At 52.3% G+C, this 22,463-nt stretch overlaps 2 protein-coding genes and 1 long non-coding RNA gene across 6 annotated transcripts in view; 1 reads left to right on the forward strand and 2 right to left on the reverse strand.

Annotated features, from left to right (window-relative positions):
* Nucleotides 1-2,284, reverse strand: part of Izumo4 (IZUMO family member 4) — a 2,882-nt gene extending 598 nt beyond the window's left edge. Inside the window, exons 1-9 of one of the 3 annotated variants that reach the window (XM_031349646.1) lie at nucleotides 1,966-2,283; nucleotides 1,795-1,875; nucleotides 1,643-1,714; nucleotides 1,164-1,190; nucleotides 992-1,067; nucleotides 844-891; nucleotides 736-750; nucleotides 513-530; nucleotides 261-275 (exon numbers count right to left, since the gene is read on the reverse strand). In XM_031349646.1, the coding sequence (XP_031205506.1) occupies nucleotides 261-275; nucleotides 513-530; nucleotides 736-750; nucleotides 844-891; nucleotides 992-1,067; nucleotides 1,164-1,190; nucleotides 1,643-1,714; nucleotides 1,795-1,875; nucleotides 1,966-2,209 (596 nt within the window). In that variant the 5' untranslated portion in view covers nucleotides 2,210-2,283. Of the gene's footprint in view, nucleotides 1-260; nucleotides 276-512; nucleotides 531-735; nucleotides 751-843; nucleotides 892-991; nucleotides 1,068-1,163; nucleotides 1,191-1,642; nucleotides 1,715-1,794; nucleotides 1,876-1,965 lie in introns of all 3 variants that reach the window. The other 2 variants (XM_031349648.1, XM_031349647.1) reach the window with 2 other exon arrangements.
* Nucleotides 2,285-2,730: 446 nt separating this feature from the next.
* On the forward strand, nucleotides 2,731-18,067 carry Mob3a (MOB kinase activator 3A). 2 transcript variants are annotated; one of them, XM_031349649.1, is made up of 5 exons: nucleotides 2,731-2,904; nucleotides 9,408-9,494; nucleotides 12,983-13,484; nucleotides 14,466-14,668; nucleotides 17,282-18,067. In XM_031349649.1, exons 3-5 carry the CDS (start codon nucleotides 13,064-13,066, stop codon nucleotides 17,309-17,311), a joined length of 654 nt encoding a protein of 217 aa, XP_031205509.1. In that variant the 5' UTR covers nucleotides 2,731-2,904; nucleotides 9,408-9,494; nucleotides 12,983-13,063; the 3' UTR covers nucleotides 17,312-18,067. The 2 variants fall into 2 exon arrangements, with proteins under 2 accessions (XP_031205509.1, XP_031205510.1); XM_031349650.1 differs by lacking the exon at nucleotides 2,731-2,904 and adding an exon at nucleotides 2,934-3,064.
* Nucleotides 18,068-19,945: 1,878 nt separating this feature from the next.
* The window catches only part of LOC116076071, a 3,936-nt gene continuing 1,418 nt past the window's right edge, over nucleotides 19,946-22,463 (reverse strand). The window contains exons 2-3 of the long non-coding RNA XR_004112801.1: nucleotides 20,762-20,842; nucleotides 19,946-20,089 (exon numbers count right to left, since the gene is read on the reverse strand). This is a non-coding gene — a long non-coding RNA (uncharacterized LOC116076071). The remainder of the gene's footprint in view (nucleotides 20,090-20,761; nucleotides 20,843-22,463) is intronic.

The following is a 22,463-nucleotide window of genomic DNA, read 5'->3' on the forward strand; positions in this document are numbered from 1 at the left end:
GGCTGGCCTCAAACTCAGAGATCCACCTGCCTCTGCCTCCCAAGTGCTGGAATTAAAGGCATGTGCCACCACCGCCTGGTGTCCTTGCCTATTCTTAATTCCTAAAGTGTGCCAGTGGGTCATGGGCCCTCCCCAACACCCACAGTGACAGGCCTCTATAGGGCATGGGGGAATCTGGCAAAGAGGCCACTTGACTTTGGAATTCTATGCTTTCCACAGGCCACCTGCTTCTCTGTAGTGTTAGTCCCCAGCTCACTCACAAGGCTGGGGTAGTTCTGCACATTCAAGTTGAGGCCGCAGGGAAGAGACAGCATGGTTCAGGCAGTGCATTCACCACACAGGCAGGTGTCACCTCAGATGGCTAGTGTGCCCTTTGGCATACAGTCCTGCCCAGCATCCCCTCCCGCTCTTATTCACCCACATGCCTCTCCCCACTCCCCATGTCCCCCCCCCACTTCCCATACCCCCCCCCGACCTTACTCCCCCCTCTCCAGTGGACAGCCTGGTCTTACCTCATCTTTACATCCTGTCTGAAATAGAATGGGACTCCAGTTAGACCCTCCAGGGAAACGTAGGTCTCATGAAGACCCTTTAGCCAGGATGATTTGCCCCCTTCCTCCAGCTGAGCTTGGAGGCCCTTGAAGGGTGTGGGCAAGGTCCTCCTAAGTCTTGGCAAGCTTCAAACCCTCACCATAAGGCGCACACACACAACCTCAGATTCCAGCAGGAACTTACTTGTGCCAGGTGTTTCTACAATGACAGGAGGTTTGGAGTCAGGGGACCAAGTGGCCTCCTTTAGTGTCCCCCTCTCCACGTCCTGGCACCCAATAAGCCCCAGCTCACATGTATTTCACAAGGCCCTGTACAGCTGACTCCCATTGTGTCGATGACCTGGGGAAACACAAGGCTTGGTGGCGGGGTATCCCCAAGGCCCAGGTCCCATTCCCTGCCTAAGACCTCAGGGGCAGTGGGATTGCTGCATGAGCCATACTTGCAGTAGTAGCCAAAGCAGATAACGTGGGAGTCTGTGCAGTTGCTGCAGGAGATGGTCTCATACTGGAAGATGCCTGCAATACATGAGAGGCAGTCCCAGGCTCCCCTGGGCCCTTCCCAGCCTGGGTCACTACCACTGTGACCCTTAGTGTGGACCATAGTTCACTTACCACAGTGACGCTGACAGTCGATGCGGCCTGGAGAGGGGAGGACATAACAGAACAGTGCCTTCTGACAAGGTCCAGAGCTCAACACCTCAGCCCCACTTCTGTTTTTGTAGGCCAGGACACCCTGGCACAGAGAAGGTAGCCTAGGCTACCTTGTTATTTGTGGCAATACTATTGCCTCATTCCCTCATTTCTGAGTGCTGGGATTGCAGGCATGTGCTACATGAGTTTCATGGGTGTAGGAAGGGGTCCACAGGGAGGCCCCAGCGAAAGATAGGGCTAACCTAAGAGAAGGGTGGTTACAATGTTCCCAGGTGCCACCAAGAGACTAGAAATAAGGGAGTGATGGGCATGCTGGCGACCATTTATGCGAAAGGGCCTTCTGCAGAGTCACTCCTTCCTGAGCCCTGTTTCCAGTGCCCCCCAGCCCTGAAGTGCCAGCGGCCATGAGTATTGTCCCCTCTGTGGAGCCCACTGCTCACTCTCTATGATGGCGTTCTGGAGGAGGCGCACTTGCTCCCGGAAGATGGCCCGCAGCTCATTGGGGAAATACCCTGATGTGGGAGTCACAGCAGAGCAGTCAAGCTCAGGTGCCTGGCAGCTTGCACCAGCCCACCTCAGTTTCCCTCTTTACCTGGGAAGTACATCTTCCCCTGGTACAGCTGGTCCATCCTCTGGTACACGGCTTCTGCCACTCGATATAGCTTCTTCCGGGCTAAGGGCAGGAGGAAAAGGAAGCAAATGAGTGGCCCTGCCCGGGTCCCTGCTGCTCTTCTGACCTGGGATGGGCTCTGCCGCCACTCACTGATTTCGGCGGGGATGGCCAGATGGAGCTCCTTCATCGTGTTCCGGATCCACTCGGAGAGCAGCACCCCCGATACGGGGATGTCACCCACCCACCACGACTTGAGGTTCACATGGTGACGGTAGAAGGCGAACTTCTCCGAGAAATTGGGGTCGCACTGCAGGCAGCCCCGGGCCAGAGCCGCTGTCATGCCCAGGAACAGCAGCTGGGCCATGGCCTGGCCCAGCCGGCCGTGCCCAAACATCGGCGCCGCCAACGCCACGCCCTCCAGCCGCGGACCAACCAACGGTGCCTCCCGTGCCACGCCCCGTCACGCCGCACCAACCAACAGCGCGCGCTGTGGACCCCGGCCGCGCCATCCCCGCCCCCGGCCTGATCTTGCTTCCAACTCTGGTCCTGCCCCACTTAGACATGTCCCGCCCACAATTGAGATCCTGTCCCTTGGATGGCTCCGCCCATGCCTGGCCCCGCCCCAATTAGACTCCAGTCCCAGGCCTGGTCCCGCCCCACGAATGGCTCCACCCCCTGTCTCCTGGCTCTCCCCAGGTTTGGCCCCACTCCTGTTACAATTGGCAACTGCTAATGCCAGTCTGCCCCCAGGCTCCACCCCATCCACAGCGCCTGACGCATGCGCTTCGGGTTGGCGCCAGTTCCGGAGCCAGCGAGGACGGGCTCGTCCCGCCCCTCATCCACACAACTCCAGCCAATGAGCAGCGCCCATCCTGGTCTCCGGGGGCGCGGAGTGCTGCCTGCCTTCCCTACGGGGATCCTCGGAACTCGGGCGCCACGCCTCCATCCGGGCTTCTTCCCTTTAAGGGAAGTAAGTCCGGCTGGCGGGCGCGGCCTGGGCGGGGCGTGCGGCGTGTCCCTCCGCGGGCGTGTCCCTCTGCGGGCGCGGCCCGAGACGCGGCGAGGCGGGAGTCGGCTCCGGACGGCCAGGTGGGTCCTCGGAGGGCCAAGGCGGGCGGCGGGACTTCATCCCTTAGGATGACAGTGTCCAGCGACGGGCCGAAAGTGGGCGCCGGGGAGCTGGATCTGTCAGAAGGAGCGAGAAAGGGAGCGTCGTGGATCAGGATCAAAAGCATGTTTAATATCAGAGGTCAGATAGCACAGGCTAGCCTCCAGCGGCTGGATCCCATCCTCCATCCCGTCTTTCGCTGACTCATTTGTTTGAAATGATCACGTTTCTGGTTTAAAAAAAAAATTATTGAAGGTCTGAGTTCTTGCTCTGGAGTGAAGCATTTGCCTTGTGTGTAGAAAGCCCTGGGTTCTGTCCCCACTTCTGCCCCTTCAGCCTCCCCTAAATAAGCCGTTGAAAAGGTTGGATAGGGGAGACTCAAAAACAGATCACGGAAAGTTAACTTTGGCTTCAGTTTCTTTTTCTTTTCTTTATTTTCTTCCATCCTTCTTTCCTTTTATATTCAGCCCAGGCTATCCTGGAACTCAGTGAGATCACCCTGCCTCTGCCTCCTGAACGCTGACACTGAAGGCATGCGCCAATACCTTTGCTTTTTCCCTTCTCCTCCCTCCACCCCTTCCCTAGGCTCCTTAGAATAAGGCAGGGTCCCTTTTACTTGTTCCAGAGCCCGCGTAACGTTGGTTTCTGATTTGCTACCATTTTGTGGAGTTGGGAGCTCAGGGACGAGCGGGTGGGAGTGTCAGGGGACCCAGGGACAGTAAGGACTCTCAGGTCAGTCAGTGCTTCCCTCAACATGGAGGAAGCAGTTACTAGCTATGGACGTGATGGGGCTTCAGAGAGCTGCTAGCTGGAGACAGCAGGATGCAAAAGAGACCACAAACTTAACCATGGACAAAGACAGGAGCAGATAACCTGAGACACAGCTCAGAGAACTTCCGGAAACCAGGTTTTAACCGCCCCTGATTTTAGAACTCAGTGAACAGCAGAGGTGACAAGACTGAGTTCCACCCCTAGGGCTTCTTGATGTCTGTCCTTTCTCCATTTTGATCCATTCCAGTGCCATTTAAGTTCAAGGGCAGCCTGGGACACTTAGTGAAATCTCACCTTAAAAAAAGAGCAAAAGGGGCCTAAGTGCTCTTCCCGAGGTCCTGAGTTCAATTCCCAGCAACCACATGGTGGCTCACAACCATCTGTAATGGGATCCGATGCCCTCTTCTGGTGTGTCTGAAGACAGCAACAGTGTACTCACATATATTAAATAAATACATACATAAATAAGCAAAAGGGCTGAGGATGTAATCAAGGTGGACCCCCCACCCCCTGTCTAGAATCCCTCAGTGAGGGGCTGGGGCGTGTTCAGGGTGGAACCTCACCTAGAATCCCCCAGTGAGGACTTAGCAGCAGAACATCAATTTAAGGTGTGTATGGGCCTGGATTCCTCCCCAGTATGGGGGGGGGGGATGATAAGCACTGCCCCAAAGTAGAATTAATTTCAGTGTTAGGATGAAGTGAAAGTGATAGGAATGTATGTTTGAATTGAATGTTATCTGTCTGGGACCAGAGACTTGGAATGAGCAGAACCCCCCCCCCCACTTTGTGTCACCCCAAGACCAGGACATGCAGTGCACTCAGCAGCTGGCTGGGGGGTGCTCTTCAGGTTCTATGGATGGCATGCCTTTGACCTAGGATAAATGTAGTTTTTATTGTGTGTGTATGTGTGCCCCTTGCCTACAGGAGGCTCTTCTGAGAGCATCACGTTCGTTGAGCAGCCACATGAGCGCAGGGATCTGAGCCCCAGGCATCTGAGAGAGCAGCAGCCAAGCACTCTTACGCACAGAGCTATGGCTCCCGCTCCTCTTTTAAATTTATGTTGAGGCAGAATCTTACGGTGTACATACCATAGCTGACTTGTTATTCCCTTGGTAGCCCAGGACTCAAGGTCTCCTGCTTCAGCCTCCCAAGAACTAGAACTGCAGAAATGGATATATCCAGTTATGGTGGGTTTACAACGGGGCAGAAGTGCATCATAAATTAGTAGAAATCTGAATGTTACTATACATTTCATCTTTTTTTATCTTTTATGAGGCTATCAGAAAATTTAAAACTATGTATTTGGCTCTCATAGAGTTCCAGAGGCTTCCATGACATTTATCCCATTACACAAATGTGTGGTGATTCCCTTCTTCTGGGGGTAGGGGTTAACACAAGGTTTCTCTATGTGGCTCTATGTAGCCCCAACTGTCCTGGAACTGGAGCTTGCTATGTAGACCAGGCTAGCCTCAAACTCAGAGATCTGTCTGCCTCCACCTCCCAAGTGCTGGAATTGAAAGCATGCACACCACTGCCTGGCTTCTTTACTTTTTTTTTGTTTTTTTTACCACTTCCCAGCTATAAATGTTTTCATTATTACTACTACTACTACCACCACCACCACATTTATTTAGCACGTGTGTGCAAGCTATGGTTAGCTTATGGAGGTTGGAGGACACCTTTAGGGGAACCAGCTCTTCTTTCCATCCTGGGGTCCTTGGGATCCCCTGACCTTGTGTTTTATTTCTTCCTATGAGCCTATGGGGTGAGTGCTGAGCCTGTGTCATGTAAACAGAGATGAATTTATTTTTATTTTATGGGTGTGAGTGTTTGCCTGCATGTATGTGCAGGGCTGATGCAGAGGCCATCAGATCCCCAGGGGACTGCAGTTCCAGAGGCTTGTGACGTGCCCTGTGACCCCGAAGCCCAGGCCTTACAGGACCGTGTGCTCATGCCCTGGTCTCTGCACCCCAGCACTAGTTGTTTCTTAAGTGTGATGCACTATGGACCATGTGCTCATGCCCTGGTCCCTGTACCCCTAGCACTAGTTGTTTCTTAAGTGTGACGCACTAACATTTTGGTTAGTGGTATTTGTCCTTCTTGGTGCTGGGGAGGGAACAAAGGGCCGACCAGGAAGGAGTTTCCACTAGGCCACGCCCAGCTTCACTGTGGGGCACAGGCAAGCTGCAACCAGTGGTCCTGTAGGGCTAGTTAGTGACCTTGCTCTCCCCCACCCACCACTTCCCTCTCCACTGCAGGTGGCGAGGGGAGGCATCATCTGCACCCGCACTATCTCATGGCAGTGAGGGGCAGGGCCAGCTCCCCCATGCCCTCAGTGCTGGCTCACCTGTGCCCGCTCACCAGAGCTCATGACCCTATGGGTAGCTTTCCTGACTGCCACAGGTGGTGAAGGGAGAGGTGGGGTATCACCTCTGCGCCTGTGGCACCTCACGGCAGATGGGTGGCAGGGTCGGCTCTTCTACGCTCAGCTCTTGGGGCTGGCTTACCCATACCTCTACCACCAGGGCAAGCTCCACTGGGCTAGGCTCAGGGCCCACTCTACCAAAGCTCTACGGAACACTGCCTACTGGAACATGCCAGTTATGCATGGCCCCTGGACATCCACATGGTCCCCAGCAGCTCATCCCCCTGTTCTCTAGTGGCAGTGTGAGCCGAACCCTGCCACTGTAGAGCCACAGACTCAGATGTGGCCTTCTCAGGCTGGGACCTCAACTATGGCCCCAGGTGGCAGGGCTGGCCCCTCACAGCAGCTCTCCACCTCTGACTCAAGGTTAATCTCTCTCTACAGTGCTCACACGGCTCCACTTCTCTTTCCCCCATCTGACCACCACATACTGGCACATTGTGGTGATTCTCCTGCAGGCTGGCCACATGAAGGGTGGGCCCCTGGGTGACATCCTTCATCTGTGTTGAACCAAACAGGGGTCTATGGCTACAGTACCATGCACTGGAGGGCAGGTCTGTGGGTGGCATGGTATTTTGCACTGCGTGGGCTGGATTTGATTTGGTTCTGTTTTCATGAGTCCTAGGCATAAGACAGCTTTGACCACCAAGCCAGGCAATCAAGCTAGGATGAACAAAGGCCTGCCCCTGATATAACACCACCACCAACAGGGTGTCTCTTTGCCCACTGGCAGGGGGCTTATTTTTTAATTTAAAGTTTGTATTTTATACCTGGGCAGTGGTGGCACAGGCCTTTAATCCCAGCACTTGGGAGGCAGAGGCAGGCGGATTTCTGAGCTGGAGGCCAGCCTGGTCTACAGAGTGAGTTCTAAGACAGCCAGGGCTACACAGAGAAACCCTGTCTCAAAAAGAAAAAAAAGAGAGAGAAACTTAAAATTATTTATTATTGGGTGTGTGTTTGTGTGATGCATGTGCCCTACTTGTTCATGTGTAGATGACACAGGATGTCTGGGAGCTGGTTCTCTCCATCTGACCTACAGCCTGGAGTCAGGTCTCTTGCCTCAGCAGTGCGGGCCTGAGACTCTAGTTCAGTTAGTTTCTAAGACACAGCCTCGCTGTACAGCCTTGCATGGAATCGTTCTATTTTAAAGAGACAGCATTGTTAGGCGGGCGGTGGTGGCTCACACCTTTAATCCCAGCACTTGGGAGGCAGAGGCAGGTGAATTTCCGAGTTCAAGGCCAGCCTGGTCTTCAGAGTGAGTTCTAGGACAGCCAGGGCTCCACAGAGAAACCCTGTCTCGAAAAACCAAAAAAAAAAAAAAAAAAAAAAACCCAAAAAAAAAAAGAGAGAGAGAGAGAGAGACAGTGTTGCCTTGTTGGGGGTCCAGCTTGGCTCAGACTCTTAGCCTCCCACACACTACACCCAGACGTAATAAAGTTCACTGTAATTGAAGCAGAGCTTCTTATGACTGCCATGGACTCACTCTGTGACCCAGGCATAGCTTGAACTTGAAATCCTCCTGCATCAGCTTCCTGAGTGCTACTGTAGAGGCAGTTTTCAGTTTGCAGCAAGGCTGAGTGAGTAGGAGGTGACCGCTTCATGACCTGAGTCTGCAGCTGTCCTTAGGGCTTACTCTGGGTGTCAGACACTGCCTACCTTGTGGGCTCCCTGGGGGAAGGGCCTGGTGTCTGCCATCCTACCCTGGGCTTCCCAGCAGTATGGCATCTGAGGCACATGGAGTGTGACCATGCCTCTCTCCTTCCATGATGCAGTGTTGTGGGGTTTTATTTGAACCTTAAAGAAGTTTGCATTTATCTACATATTCATTTATTTTGTGTGGGAGGGAAGAGTCTAGTGGATTCCTGTGGCACTCCGTTTCTTAGGCAGTGACAAATGCCTTCATCCATGGCGCCGGCTCACTGGCCCCTCCCTCCAACCCTCCTCCTCCATGTTGAAACCCATAAGACCCAGTTATTCATTTCTCAGAAAGCTTTCAAACTGCCACTTCAGAAGCCAGGCGTGGTGCGGCAAGTCTGTCAGGAAGATCCTGAGGCACCGTCTAAAAGCTAGAGCAGAACAGAGTGCCAGTTCAGGTCCTCGGCGTGTGACCTCGAGCTTTTCAGCAGGTGGGACAGCCCAGCTCACACGTGAACTTCCTGCAGGACCCTCATACTTTGAAAAGTCCCTTTGGGTCATCTCTGCAGCCAGCGCCCCGTGGAGACACTTGGACCTGTCTGGGCTGTGGAAATCCCCTCCACTCTGAACGTGTGGTTTCACCGAGGGAAGTTTCCAGGAATCCCCAGCAGTCAGGAATAGACCTGGCTTTCTCAGAATGCCCTGCTTCAGATGTCTTAACCAGAAAAGGCAAAACCTGTTAGAGCAGGAAGATTCTGTGCAATTGAGTCCCCCGGAGGGCACATTTCCCCTTTCTGAGGACCATCCTATGGCAGAGTAATCCTTCTTTTCTTTCCTCAAGTGGGACTGGCATATGGAACCCTTGAGTACGTGCCAGCCAAGCATCACCCTGACCACGCCCCAGCCCCTCGCTGGGGGATTCTAGGTGGGACTCTAGCCCTTTCCTTTGGTTATCGGATGATAGTTTTTTTTTTTCCTTCTCTCTGTATGTAGGTCAGAAAACTAGAATGTACACCATTGTAAGCAATTCCAAATAAACAATAGGGAAGCTATGAAGTTCTATTCTAGCCTGGGCTACACTTTGACCCCAAACAAAAAGAGAATTGACCCTAGTTTCTTTATCTACAAAATAGATCTGTGCCTACTGCCTTGTAGAAAATGGTCATTGTCAGAGAGGATGTGGTTCAGAAACAGTGTCACCAGTGACCAGAGTCAGCAGAGGTGTGCAGAGGCCTCACTTGAGCTTTGTTTTGTCTTTGTTGGGTGCTAGGTGGGTGTGAACACCAACATTCAGATACTGACCCCAAGCCACTCCCAGTGACCCTTTCTGTGTGGAGGTGAGGCCGAGCTTTGTTCAGGTCTGGGGCAGCCCTGCCACAGAGTGAGCACATGGAACCAGCTCAGGCCTTGTCCCCAAGGCAACAGTCGGATGTGGAAACCTCCGGAAGGAAGTGGGTGACCCTGGGCTCCTGATCCCCACACCCTGGCTTGGGAGGGGTCAGGTCCTTACTACGTAAAGCTCTGTTTTCTTGTTCTGTTTTTCAGACGGGGAGGAAGAGGAGCCTATGGGTGCTGGGGTAGAAGAGCAGTCTCAGCTTACCTCATGGTGTCCTTCTAGAAGGTTCTAAGTATCTGTCATGTCTTTTCTGGCAGTGGGACAGCCCAGAGAAGAGGACCCTGAGGTGCTGGCATCCAGTTCCAAGCAGCTGTTGGAAGTCAACTAAGAGGACCTGAGAGGAGGTGCCCAGATGGTGACCAGGGTTTGCAGGGAGGAGGGTGACAGGCCGCGGCCAGCTTAGGTCTCTGTGCTGGAGAATGTTTGTGACAAAGGGCAATTGATTTTGATAGGAACTCTACCCATCCCCATGGTTTGTAGAAAATATTTGCACTAGCACTAGTGGCACACGCCTTTAATCCTAGCACTCAAGAGGCAGAGGCAGCAGCCAGGGCTACACAGAGAAACCCTGTCTTAAGAAAGAAAAAAGATTTGCTTCTCCCTTAAAATCAAAAACCTTCCCTCTTCCGAAGAGGACACAGGGGTGTGATTGGGGCTGCAGAAGCCTTCTGCCACTTCCATGTCTACAAGTCTTGGGAGTGTAGGACATCATCAGGAAATGGAGGAGAAGACCTGCAGCAGGCCGGCATGGTGGTGTCATCCCAGCCGGTGGGAGGCTGAAGCAGGAGAACGGAGTCTCAAATAAAACCTAAGAACCAGACCAATGAGGAGAACTTGCAGAGCCTTGTTGGTGTAGGTCCTTGGAGGCACCACCCCTTTGCGGGGTGAGACCCAGCTGAGAGGCCTGTTCCTGCCTGTAGTTCCTTAAGGCCATCCCCAGTGGACTCTTCACATCTCCCCATGGTGGCCTCAGCTCCTGCTTGACACAGCTTGGTGACAGCACTGGAGGGAATCCCCAGAATCTTCCCCAGGAAAGCCCTGAGACAGATGGACAGCCAGCGTGGAGAAGGCCTGCCCCAGCAGCAGCCACTGGCCGAGTAATCCGAGGCTTGTTCAGAGATGGTAGAGTGTGCGCAGAGGACTGGCTTGCAAATGCGGAACAGGGAACAGTCATAGTGAAGGTCTGTGGACACTGCTCTGCCCTGGCTGCTGTGCTGTCAAGCCCTAGACGACCAGGGCACCAAGGCTGTGCGTGTGGGACTGGGGAGGCAAGACGACCAGGGGTAAAGGCCAACCTGGGCTACTCAAGGCCCTGCCTCAGAAAGATAGGAAAGGAAGAACCGGTGGCTTGTCTTGAGTAACTGCCTCTCAGGGAGGCCCCAGGCTGGCCTGCCTGTCTAAGGGATTGAACAGGAAGACACAGAAGCCAGGCAAGCCCTGGGAGCGCGTGTCAGTAGGTTTCTTGAGGTGTCTGACACCTCAGGCTGTACAGGCGCCAAACTAGCCAACTGTCAGCTTTGTACATGGAGGGACCTTGGGGGGAAGGGATTGCAGTCATGCCACCTCTCCAGGGGACCCTGGATCATGGGGGTGCAGGTAGTTGGTTGTCCAGAACTGGGTAATACCCAGCGTGTACTGGGTGCGAGGCCACGGATGCTTCCTGCATGAAGCATCAGGCTCAATGGCCACTGTGGCTGGAGAGCAGTCTGGAATGGAGGTCGCATTTCCTCAGAAGGCTGGGAAGGTCAGGTGTGCAATGGTGGGGTGCGGTGGACATACTGTGGGGAAGTTGGGCCACCTGATGTCCACAGACTCTTTGCCCATGGGCTCCTGCCTCTGGGTACTTGACTGGTGTCCTCAGTGACCCCCACATGGGCTCACTGTCATATAGTTGTCAACCTCCATTTGTTTTTATCGATGCTCTCACTCTGTAGACCAGGCTGGCTTTGAACTCACAGAGATCCACCTGCCTCTGCCCCAGTGTGCTGTGGTCACAGGTTGTACCACTTAGGAAGCTCTTGTTTTGATTTTGTGACAGGGTCTCATGTAGCCAAGGCTGGCCTGGAAATAGGTGTGTAGCCAACAATGACCTCGAATCCTAGTTCTACCCGCACCTGGACCTGAGCCACACTTGCTTTATAGAAACCGTCTTATTTCCTAGATTTTTTTTCCCATAGTAGTGTTGCCTCTAAAGTCAAATTGGGAATGTTGGAGTCGACCCAGCATCAGCCCCAGGGAAGCAATCTCTGCTTCTTGTCTCCAGTGAGCGAGTCAGTGAGCAGGCCGAGTGCTCTGTTCTCATGACTTCCTGATCTGCGTGCCCTGGGGCTCACTCGCAGGTCGAAGGCACAGAGCACAGTATTAAGTTCCAGCTAAGTTGTACAGTTACTACCTCTAATTCTAAAACATTCCATCACCCTGTGAACGATGATGTCCTTCCCCAGCCCCCACGTCTCGACATTTCCTGTCACGAAGTTCCATAGTGTGTCCCTTTTTGTCTGGTCCCACCACACTTAGCTATCCATCAGACTCTTCCTCCTGTGCAAGTCTCAGTTGTAGCCAGCATGTGGGTAGCCCAGGCTCTCTGTCTCTCTCTTGTCCATCTGAGGACCCTGGGCTAAAGCTGGGCTCTGTAGTCAGGGCCGTCATAGCTCTGGGTGGAGGTGCCAGTTTTGTCCACTCTCCTTGAGGGGCCTGCAGGCACAACATGGTAGCCACAAACTATATAAGAAAAAAAAGCAGAAGTGCTGCGGATTGATGGGAGTGTTGGGAGGGTTAAATACGTGGTGGTGTGGTTCTTGGTGTCCCAGCACTCACAATGTGGAGGCAAGAGGGTGGGGGACTCAAGGCCATCTTCTGCCGCATAGTGACTTGGAGGCCAGCCTGGGCTACATGAGATCCTGTCTGTAAAAAAGACACACAAGTTATTATCATGTCTGAGGTGAGACTGCCTATGGTGGGAGGGGCTAGCCACACCCATCCCAACTTCCCCTTCTGTCTGCGCTGTCTCTTCAGTTTCCTGAACACCCTTGTTTCATCTCACAGCTACACCCCAAGGTCCAACTCGGGTGGCCTAGCCCATCTCGGAGCATGGTGCTGTGGGTCCTCCCGGCAGGGGATGAGGTCCAACCCGGATGGCCTAGCCCATTTCGGAGCATGGTGCTGTGGGTCCTCCCGGCAGGGGGTGAGGCACACTGACTTGGCTGAAGTCTGGGTTCTAGCCCCAGTTCCTGGAAGAAAAGACTTATCCCTGAATGAAGGCTGACCCCGGACAGGGTGACCTCATGTGCGGACTCTCCCTTAAGTCTGTACAGAACCCCTGCTCACATGAGTCACGTCACATCCTGAGGTGCTGGGGGCCTGGGCATTTCCTGCTGCAGGCAGCACCACCTGTTCTTGTCACCTCCACATACTCCCCCATGTTTCCTGAAACAGCAGTCACAGCAGTCCCTGGTCCATGTCAGGACTCAGGAGAACACAGGCACGCCTGAGACCATGATTTTGTGTGATGTGACCTCATGGGTGAAGTTGTTTCCTGCCGGAGGTCTGCAAGCATGATGTTTGGCTCTCGAACAGCTCAGAAAAGTCCCTATGCTTACACAGGTCCCGAGTCCTTACCCTGCATCCCAGGCTTGTCTGGAATTTGGGGCAATCCTCCTGCCTCAGCCTCCTGGGTACTAGGGTTATAAGTGTGTATTATGACTAGCCTCCCAGTTGTTCCTGTGTGGCCCAGACCAGTGTAAGATTGTAATCCTCTCCCCTCAGCCTGCTGGTTGCTGAGATGACAGTCTGTGCATGAGCCCAGCACTAATGCTGTCCTTTCTGGTTTCAGACCTCTGGGGACCTGCAGCACAGGCCACCATCGCACCACACTCTCTGCTTCCAGTTTTGAGAATCAGGTGCCACTAAGAAGATGTCAAACCCATTCTTGAAACAAGTGTTCAACAAGGACAAGACATTCAGGCCAAAACGCAAGTTCGAGCCTGGCACGCAGCGCTTTGAACTACACAAGCGTGCGCAGGCATCTCTGAATGCGGGCCTGGACCTGCGGCTGGCTGTGCAGCTGCCACCGGGTGAGGATCTCAATGACTGGGTGGCCGTGCATGTAGTGGACTTCTTCAACCGCGTCAACCTCATCTACGGCACCATCAGCGATGGCTGCACCGAGCAGTCATGCCCAGTCATGTCTGGGGGCCCCAAGTACGAGTATCGCTGGCAGGACGAGCAGCGCTTCCGGAAGCCCACAGCGCTGTCCGCACCCCGATACATGGACCTGCTTATGGACTGGATCGAGGTGCAGATCAACAATGAGGACATCTTCCCCACTAATGTTGGTGAGTCAGGCCCACACCCTTGCCGACTCACACCAGGAGGGGCTCAGCCACCCCAGGACCCCATGTCTCCTGATATTTTATGTGTATGGATGTGTATGTGTAGCACACATATATGCTAGGCTCTGTCCTCAGAGCTGGCAGCATGGTGTCCCCAGCCTCCTGCCTGACACCCTCCCACCTCCCTCCCAGCACCCTGTGATGACACTGACCCCTGGATGATCCCAGATGACCCCAGCTGAAGGTCCTCACCTTGACCCACCTATAGACTCCCTTCTGCTCTGAGAGGACATGCTCTGAAACTTTGGGGCCCAGGATATAGCAACCTTTCTAGCTCAGTGGTTCTCAGCCTTTCTAAAGCTGCAGCCTTTAATTCAGTTAGTTCCTCATGTTGTGCTAGCCTCGACCATAGGGTTCTTTGTGGCTACTTCATAACTGTCATTTTCTGCTGTCATGAATCGTAATATGTGTGTGATATCTGATACGTGGCCTCCAAAGGGGTAAGAACCACTGTCCTAGAAGCTTAGCCTGCCCACCCACTCTTTCTATAGCTCTGGCCCTGGGGACATCCAGTGACACTAGCGGCCTTGGCTGTGGAACACACATGCTGTGTGGTTGGTGTCCTCAGGACTATAGAACCCCAGGAGTGGGGCAGGAACAGGGTGGTAGCGGCCAGGCCTGGGAGGCTTGCCTTGGGGCTTTGGAAAGGGCAGAGCAAGGTACTCATCACAGAGAGGAAGGCTCCACAGGCAAAAATCAGGCACGTTCCATGAAGACTGATGCTTGGATTGGCAGGAAACTGGTTCCTAGACACAGGCTGTGTGACCCCGAGCTTGCGCCTTGAGCTCTCTGAGCCTCATCCATTCCCACCTCTGTGGCTCAGCATGGAGCATACCTCAGGCTAGGCTGCCTGGGCTGAGGTGGGGGTGTGCAGTTTCAGGCCAGTGGGCCCTGACAGGTCTCCTTCCCTCTGCCCACCTCCAGGCACACCATTTCCCAAGACCTTCCTGCAGGCAGTGCGCAAGATCCTGTCACGGCTGTTCCGAGTGTTCGTGCATGTGTACATCCACCATTTTGACCGCATCGCCCAGATGGGCTCCGAGGCACACGTGAACACCTGCTACAAGCACTTCTACTACTTTGTCACCGAGTTCAGCCTCATCGACCCCAAAGAGCTGGAGCCCCTGGTGAGTAGGGGCGGGCACCACGACTCCTGCCTGGGTGGGGTCCAGGCCACCACTACTCTGTATTCTGGGCCAGCAGCCAGAGGGTCACACTGGTGAGGAGACAGAGTGTCATGGCTCTAGCTGAGGAGGCACAGGACCTGGTACCCACAGGATCTCTGCTTCCCGTGCTAGTAAGGCTCATATACTAATGGTAGGCATCTCCCACATAGCCTGTCCCATGTGCCTGCCCTCCAGAACACAAGAGTCCTAGATGCTCTAGTTCACCACACTGGTGGGGGGGGAGGGGTGTGCCATGTTAGTCATCCCAGCCCTGCTGCTCACAGTGAGGACAGAGCAGACCATAGTGGGGGCACTGGCCCAGGCAGCAGTACAAAAGAAGAACTGGTAGTCTGTGTTCCACCTCATGGAGAACAAGGGGTGCCTGACTGAATGATTGATTAATTGAATTTCTGATTTTATCCTTTTCCATTCTATAGCCTAGACTGGCCTATGATTCAGCACATAGTCCACAGTTAGCTGGGAACCTGAGGTGATCCTCCTGCCTCAGCCTCCCAAGCGCTTAGATCATAGGTCTGTGCCATCATGCCTGGTCACAATCTGCTTTAAAATATTTTGTCTTTCTTTCTTCCTTCCTTTCTTCCTTCCTTCCTTCCTTCCTTCCTTCCTTTCTTTCTTTCTTTCTTTCTTTCTTTCTTTCTTTTCTTTATTTTTTTTTAAGACTTATTTGCAGCCAGGCAGTGGTGGCACACGCCTTTAATCCCAGCACTTGGGAGGCAGAGGCAGGTGGATTTCTGAGTTCGAGGCCAGCCTGGTCTACAGAGTGAGTTCCAGAACAGCCAGGGCCACACAGAGAAACTCTGTCTCGAAAACCAAAACCAAACCAAAACAAAACAAAAACAAAAACAAAAAAAAAAAAACAATCCACACTTGAACCACTCTGACATTCCCAGTCATCTGTCCCCTGCAGCTAGTCTGCCACAAACTTGCTCTAAACCCTGTGCCCCATATAAAGAAAACTCTAGAGGCTTGTAAATTATCAGTCAGATTTATAACAGTAAAATTTTAATCCCCAAAATGCCCACACTAAGAACTCAAAATTCAATTGATATTGATGCAAGCTGCCCACCTACACTGGACAAATTGTCCTACATTACTCTTTTATGATATCCGTAGCTACCCGTGGCTATTTCAAGCCACATGGATCCAGTTCGTCTTTCTCTCCATCTTGTCACCCTGTCTCCATCTACTTCTCTGTCTCTCTATACCCGTCTCTAAAACTCTCAGCCCACCACCTTTTTCCACTGCTCAATCACAGGCCTTATCTTTCACCTGCCCTCATCGGCTTACAGACAGCAATCTACACTTATTGTCGGTTTATTTGTCTTGTTAGGCCAGGGTTTCTTTGTATAGCCCTGGGTGTCCTGGAACTCACTCTGTAGACCAGGCTGGCCTCAAACTCAGAAATCTGCCTGCCTCTGCCTCCCAAGTGCTGGGATTAAAGGTGTGCACCACCACCGCCCAGCCTACCTTTTTTTTTTTTAATTTATTTATTTTATGTACGTGAGTACACTGTAGCTGTCTTCAGACACACCAGAAGAGGTCATCGGATCCCATTACAGATGGCTATGAGCCACCATGTGGTTGCTGGGAATTGAACTCAGGACCTCTGGAGGAGCAGTCAGTGCTCTGAACCTCTGAGCCATCTCTCTAGTGTCTACTTTTATTTTCTATGTAAGGTGTTCCTTGCTTGTGCACTTGTGTACAGTGCCACTGTGGCCAGAAGGGGGTGTGAGATCCCCAGAAACTGGAGCTTCAGACACTTGTTTTGGCAAAGGAACCCTGACCTGTTTCAGAGCATCCGTCCTCGTGCTTTTTCTTAACTTTCAATTGTATTACATTTTTGTTTTTCTGTGTTGTGTATTTCTGCGTGTGAACATGGCTGGCGTGGCATGTACCTGAAAGTCACAGGACAACTTGCAAGAGTCAGTTTTCTCCTTCCATCCTATGGAACCGGGTGCTCAAACCCAGGTAGTCAGGTTTGGCCACAAGCACCTTTATACCCTGAGCCATCTCATCAGCCCCACAGCCTGCTTTTGTAGTTGTTTTAAGACAGAATCTCAGCCGGGCAGTGGTGGCGCACACCTTTAATCCCAGCACTTGGGAGGCAGAGGCAGGCGGATTTCTGAGTTCAAGGCCAGCCTGGTCTACAGAGTGAGTTCCAGGACAGCCAGGGCCACAGAGAGAAACCCTATCTAGAAAAACAAAAAAAGAAACAAACAAAAAGACAGAACCTCATGAAGCCTAGGCTAGCCTTGAACTCGTGATCCTCCTGCCTCTACTTCCTGAGTAATAACATGACAGATGTCACCACAGCTCCTGGCTTGCCCACTTCCTGACCTTTCTATCAGGTAGTGCTGGTCCACAGCCCAGGACCAGGCATCGGGTGGACTCAATCACAGCACATCCCCCCAGATCAGTGGCACAGGCTCTGACCATTACAGGGTGCTGCCCCCAACCAACCTGTGCCCACTGTTCAGCATCTGCCATGTCTTGGGCTGTGTGAGGCCTTTGCCATATGCTTCCTGTTTTCTGATACCTGCCTGTTCTCTACAGAAGGAGATGACATCACGGATGTGTCACTGAGGGCCCCCGGCCGCAGAGACTTGAGGAGACAGCTATGTGCAGCCTGTGTCTCAGGAACATTACACCCTCATGCCACTGACGGGTAGCAAGACCACAGCTTCTGCCCCATCTCCTGATGACTGTGAGCCCTCTGACTCTACCCGTCCCCTTGCCAGCATCCCGGGGGCTGAACTTGAATTCTGGACACTGTGCTTTCAGCCACTGGGTTTACACTGTGTTTGTACCATGGCCTCTGATAGGAGGCAGGATCTGGAGCCATTGTTAACCACCCTGTTCCTTCTCCATGGCTCTTTACCCTGACAGCTTTGTCCCTCACTTGCCTACCTGAAAGGGGAGGTGCCACCAGATATCTTCTGTTTACAGCCACATTGTGTGTGGGTGACCACATAGACAGCCAGCATACCTCCAAGGATGTACTAATGTGCCATGCCTCCTCTCTCCAGCACCCCCAGGCCAGGACTCCAGTATTGGGTGTTCTGAGGGGCCTTTGTAGGTCAGGAAAGGTACACACTGCATGCCTGTGATCCCAGAACTCTGCAGGCAGCAACAAGGAGGATTACTACAAACTTGAGGCCACCCTGACCTCCACAAGGAAGGTCAGGCCAGCCAGGGTCCCATAACTGTCTTTATAAAATGTAAAGGAGCCAGGCAGGGTGGCACACACCTTTAATCTTAGTGCTCAGGAGACAGACAGCTAGCTGGATCTCTGGGTCTGAGGCTAGCCCAGAACAACCAAGGCTACACAAAGAGATCCTGTCTCAAAAAAGCAAAACAAAAGGCCGGGCAGTGGTGGTGCATGCCTTTAATCCTAGCACTTGGGAGGCAGAGGCAGGCAGATTTCTGAGTTCAAGGCCAGCCTGGTCTACAGAGTGAGTTCCAGGACAGCCAAGGCTACACAGAGAAACTCTGTCTCGAAAAACAAAAACAAAAAAAAAGTAAAACAAAACTGGTAAGGGTCTATACAGTGCGGAAGTGTTTGCTGCATGAGAGTGAGTACACACGTATGACCCCCACCTACCCACACCCGTGTGGAGGAGCCTGGGAGAGCCAGACGTAGGGTACCGGGGGGCACACAGTGAGAGTCAGGCAGCCATGGTCCACCCCAGTGCACAGCTGCACAAACGCGTACACAGACCAGCTGTTGTGAGGACTGCTGGCTCCATTTCCTTTATTTCAGTTATACGAGTACACTGTCACTGTCTTCAGACACCAGAAGAGAGCATCAGATCCCATTACATTACAGATGGTTGTGAGCCACCATGTGGTTGCTGGGAACTGAACTCAGGACCTCTGGAAGAGCAGTTGGTGCTCTTAACTGCTGAGTCATCTCTCCAGCCCCTCCATTTCCTTCATTATTTTCCATTACTGGTTTTGTTTTAGAAACAGGGTTTTGAAACTGGCCTAGAACTCACAGAGATCTCCTGCCTCTGCATCCCAAGTGCTTAGTTAAAGATATAAGACACCAAACCCAGTCCATTCAGAAATATTTTGTTTGGAGACAGACTCTTACTATGTAGCCCTGGCTATCCTTATTCTGTAGACCAGGCTGGCCTTGGACTCACAGATCTGCCTGCATCTGCCTCCCAAGTGTCAGCCAGCCAATCTAGAGACTTTTCAGATTACTTTGAACTGGTTTCTAGTGGCCGCCCTCTGAGAACAGTGTCCAGTCCACCCTGGAATCCAGTAATGAATTCACGTGTGGCTTCTACCCTGGGGTCTGCAGTTTCTGGAAGGTGGCACAGGAACCTTTCTTTCTTCAGTGGTCGCCTATTGTATAGCAAAACTTCATGTGTTGTATGGCCCCTAGACCACAGGACCAAACTCCAGCAGGCCCCTCTCTGCCATGCCATGGAGGGTGTAGCAAGATGTGACTGTCCCCAGCTCCAGCTTTTGAGGCTTCCAGAAGTCACTGCACCCAATACCCAGCTCTGGAAAAATCCGGGTCCAGCCCTGACTGAATGTATCTCTCACCTGCAAGACTTGGCCACCATGCCAAATCCCAGCAGCCCAGGGAGGGGTCCACCTGCCTCACTCCCACCTCCATGCCAGCCTAAGATTAAAGTGGTCCTCTCCATACTGTGTGCTGTTCCTCCTTGTTTCTGACTTCTACCCTAAACGATGGCCTGGTGACAAGCTTTGATAACAGCCTGTTCGACCACAAAGGGCCCAGGTACTACAAGATAACATGAAACTACACACAAAGCAGACTCAGTATATAGCTGACAATTCTCTTTTCTTTTGAGATGGGGTTTTCCTATTGTTCCATGAATGTGTGTGATGTGTGTTGTGTTGCCACTGTATTGTAGAAGTCAGAGGACAACTCTCCTTTTACCCCTGACCATGCCCCAGGCCCCTCACTGGGAGATTCTAGGTAGGGCTCCACTCCTGAGCCATGCTCCCAGCCACTCACTTGGGAATTCTAGGCAGGGACTTCACGCCTGACCAGTCCCCCAGCCACTCTGTTTTAAGTGAAAAGCATACAGTTTTGACAGCCGTCTGAGTCTCTTTCCATGTTTGTTTTATGGTTGTAGATCCCAACATAAGAGCAACTTTGTTTACACTAGTCTCCTGAACAGCCCCTCCAGGAGGTTTGAAACGAGGCTTACTGACTTCCAGTTCATGCCGATCCTCCCGAGTTGTAGGGTGACAAACTTGCCCTGTGTACCGTGCTGGAGCAGCTGTTGAAGGCATCTCCCTGTGTCTCACCAGTGTGTGCTGAGACGGCTCCCATAGGTGTCTCTTGTAATGCCACTTCTCATTCATAGAGGGTGACGTGGGCTAAGGAAGAATTGTGCCACTGAGTCCTGGGAAGCCCCTGGGCTAGTCCCAGTTTTCTCCCTCCTTCACTTCTCTGACCTTGAGATTAGTAGCCAGAGCTGGAGGGAAGAGCACTTTTTTAGTGTCAGACAAGTTAAGGAGAAATGTGATGTAGGAGAGACACAAGCGTCCCAGGTATGGGATGGAGATGGCCTGTGCCCATCACATGATCAGATCATGGTCAACTAAGTAATACAACAGGCACCATCTTTCCCAAAATTCGAGGTTTTGTAGGTCTTCATTTGAAAGTTGGCCTGTGTTCAATCAATGAGGTCACAGTGACCCTGGACAAGGGGACATGAGCATCCACCCTGTCCCCTCACCTCCTTGGGGATATGCCATCTGAGTCTGGATTTGCCTCCTCTGGGCATTTCCTGTCATGGAATCCTCCACTGTGTGGTCTTGTCACTGAGCAGCCTGTCCCTCCATATGTCTTTTCTGTAATGATACCCAGGCTGCATGGATGGCACCTGGCCCGGCCTTGACTGGCTGGATCTGGCCTTAGCACACACTGTGTATCTAGTGTTGGTGTTTTAGGTGGCCCTTCTGATGGCCCAAAGGCCACCCAGGGTGCATGTCCCATGTTCCTAGATGTTTCTGTGACCACTGCTTTGTTCACCCTGGGATACTTACAAGACATTGTCCCCAACATGTCTCCGGAGAAGGTAAGGCCATTGGAGCACCAATTTACAGCCATCCCCAGCATCCAGTTGCCTGAGGACACAGAATCAGGCAGACTCTGTCACATCCCTGCCCCCTACACCCAGCCCCCAAAACAGTGTCCTTTGGGTTGTTGGGAACATGGCTGTGTGGTCAGGCCTGCTGTAGTCTTGGTCTCAGTATGTGACAGGCCTGTGGCCCAGTCACAACTCAGGCATCTGACCCAGATCACTAGAGACATCTGCTGTGCTCAGCCCTCTGCATCCCCTGACCCACACACAGCCTGTGTCTGAGGCTAGCCACGTCACTGTTATCCTGGATGAGGCTAGGTACTGTGTCAGTGAATGTTGTTGGCTTGTCCTTTTGCCTAGACACAGCAAGATGCCAGCTACATTGGCCACGTACCTGAGCAGCTCCAGTAGACAAGGACTCAGGCCCCTAAGACAATCTGTGCTGTCCACCATTCTATGTTACTGGTCACCCTAGGTTAAGATGGAGGGAGGGGGCAGCTATTTCTACCACCCAGCTCCACAATGCTGTCTACGCACACTGGAACTCTGCCTGTCTGACACTGATCCCATCTGCACTGGCTGGTTTTGTGTCAACTTGACACAGGCTGGAGTTATCACAGCGAAGGGAGCTTCAGTTGGGGAAGTGCCTCCATGAGATCCAGCTGTGGGACATCTTCTCAATTAGTGATCAAGTTAGGAGGGCCCCTTATAGAGACGTCTTGGGTTCTATAAGAGAGCAGGCTGAGCAAGCCAGAGGAAGCAAACTAGCAAGGAACATCCCTCCATGGCCTCTGCATCAGCTTCTGCTTCCTGACCTGCTTGAGTTCCAGTCCTGACTTCCCTTGGAGATGAAAAGCAACATAGAAGTGTAAGCTGAATAAACCCTTTCCTCCCCAACTTGCTTCTTGGTCATGATGTTTGAGCAGGAATAGAAGCCGTGGCTAAGACACCATCCTTCCTGCCACCCACCTGCTTCTTGTCTTGAGGGCTCTATGGACTCCAGGGACCTGCCATGTGCTGTGTGTCTAGCTCATGCTTCCAGAGAATTGTATTCTGGAAGTCCCCTCCATAGCTGAGTAGTGTCAATTGACCTTACTGTACATTTCTAGAAATGTAGAGATTTATTTATTATGCTCAACATGGTGGCACATATCTTTAATCCCAGCACTCAGAAGGCAGAGGCAGGTGTGGTCTACAGGGTAAGTTCCAGGACAGCCAGGGCTACACAGAAAAACCCTTGAAAGCAAAATTTTTAAAAAAAAATATTTTATTTTTGCTTTGCTTTTTTTTTTTTGTTTTTTTGTTTTGTTTTTTTTTTTGTTTTGTTTTGTTTTTCGAGACAGGGTATCTCTGTGTAGTCCTGGCTGTCCTGGAACTCACTCTGTAGACCAGGCTGGCCTTGAACTCAGAAATCCACCTGCCTCTGCCTCCCAAGTGCTAGGATTAAAGGCGTGGGACACCACCGCCCGGCTAATATTTTATTTTTAAGTTGTGTGCAAACATAGGCAGCAATGAACCCTCAGGGCCAGAGCCATGGATGGCTTTGATTCTCCAGTGCAAGGACTGGGAACCAAACTCAGGCCCTGTGAGAGCAGGATGCATTTTCTTCCTTTCTTTCTTTCTTTTTTTTTCTTTTTCTTTCTTTTTTTTTTTTTTTTTTTTTT

The sequence above is a fragment of the Mastomys coucha genome, unplaced genomic scaffold (assembly GCF_008632895.1).
Source record: "Mastomys coucha isolate ucsf_1 unplaced genomic scaffold, UCSF_Mcou_1 pScaffold4, whole genome shotgun sequence".
Taxonomy (NCBI): Eukaryota; Metazoa; Chordata; class Mammalia; order Rodentia; family Muridae; genus Mastomys; species Mastomys coucha.

Coding starts and splice junctions, on each gene's coding strand:
- Mob3a (XM_031349649.1), top strand. CDS start 13,064: ATGTCAAACCCATTCTTGAAACAAGTGTTCAACAAGGACAAGACATTC. Junction 13,485..14,465: donor CATCTTCCCCACTAATGTTG/GTGAGTCAGGCC, acceptor GCCCACCTCCAG/GCACACCATTTCCCAAGACC. Junction 14,669..17,281: donor CCAAAGAGCTGGAGCCCCTG/GTGAGTAGGGGC, acceptor TGTTCTCTACAG/AAGGAGATGACATCACGGAT.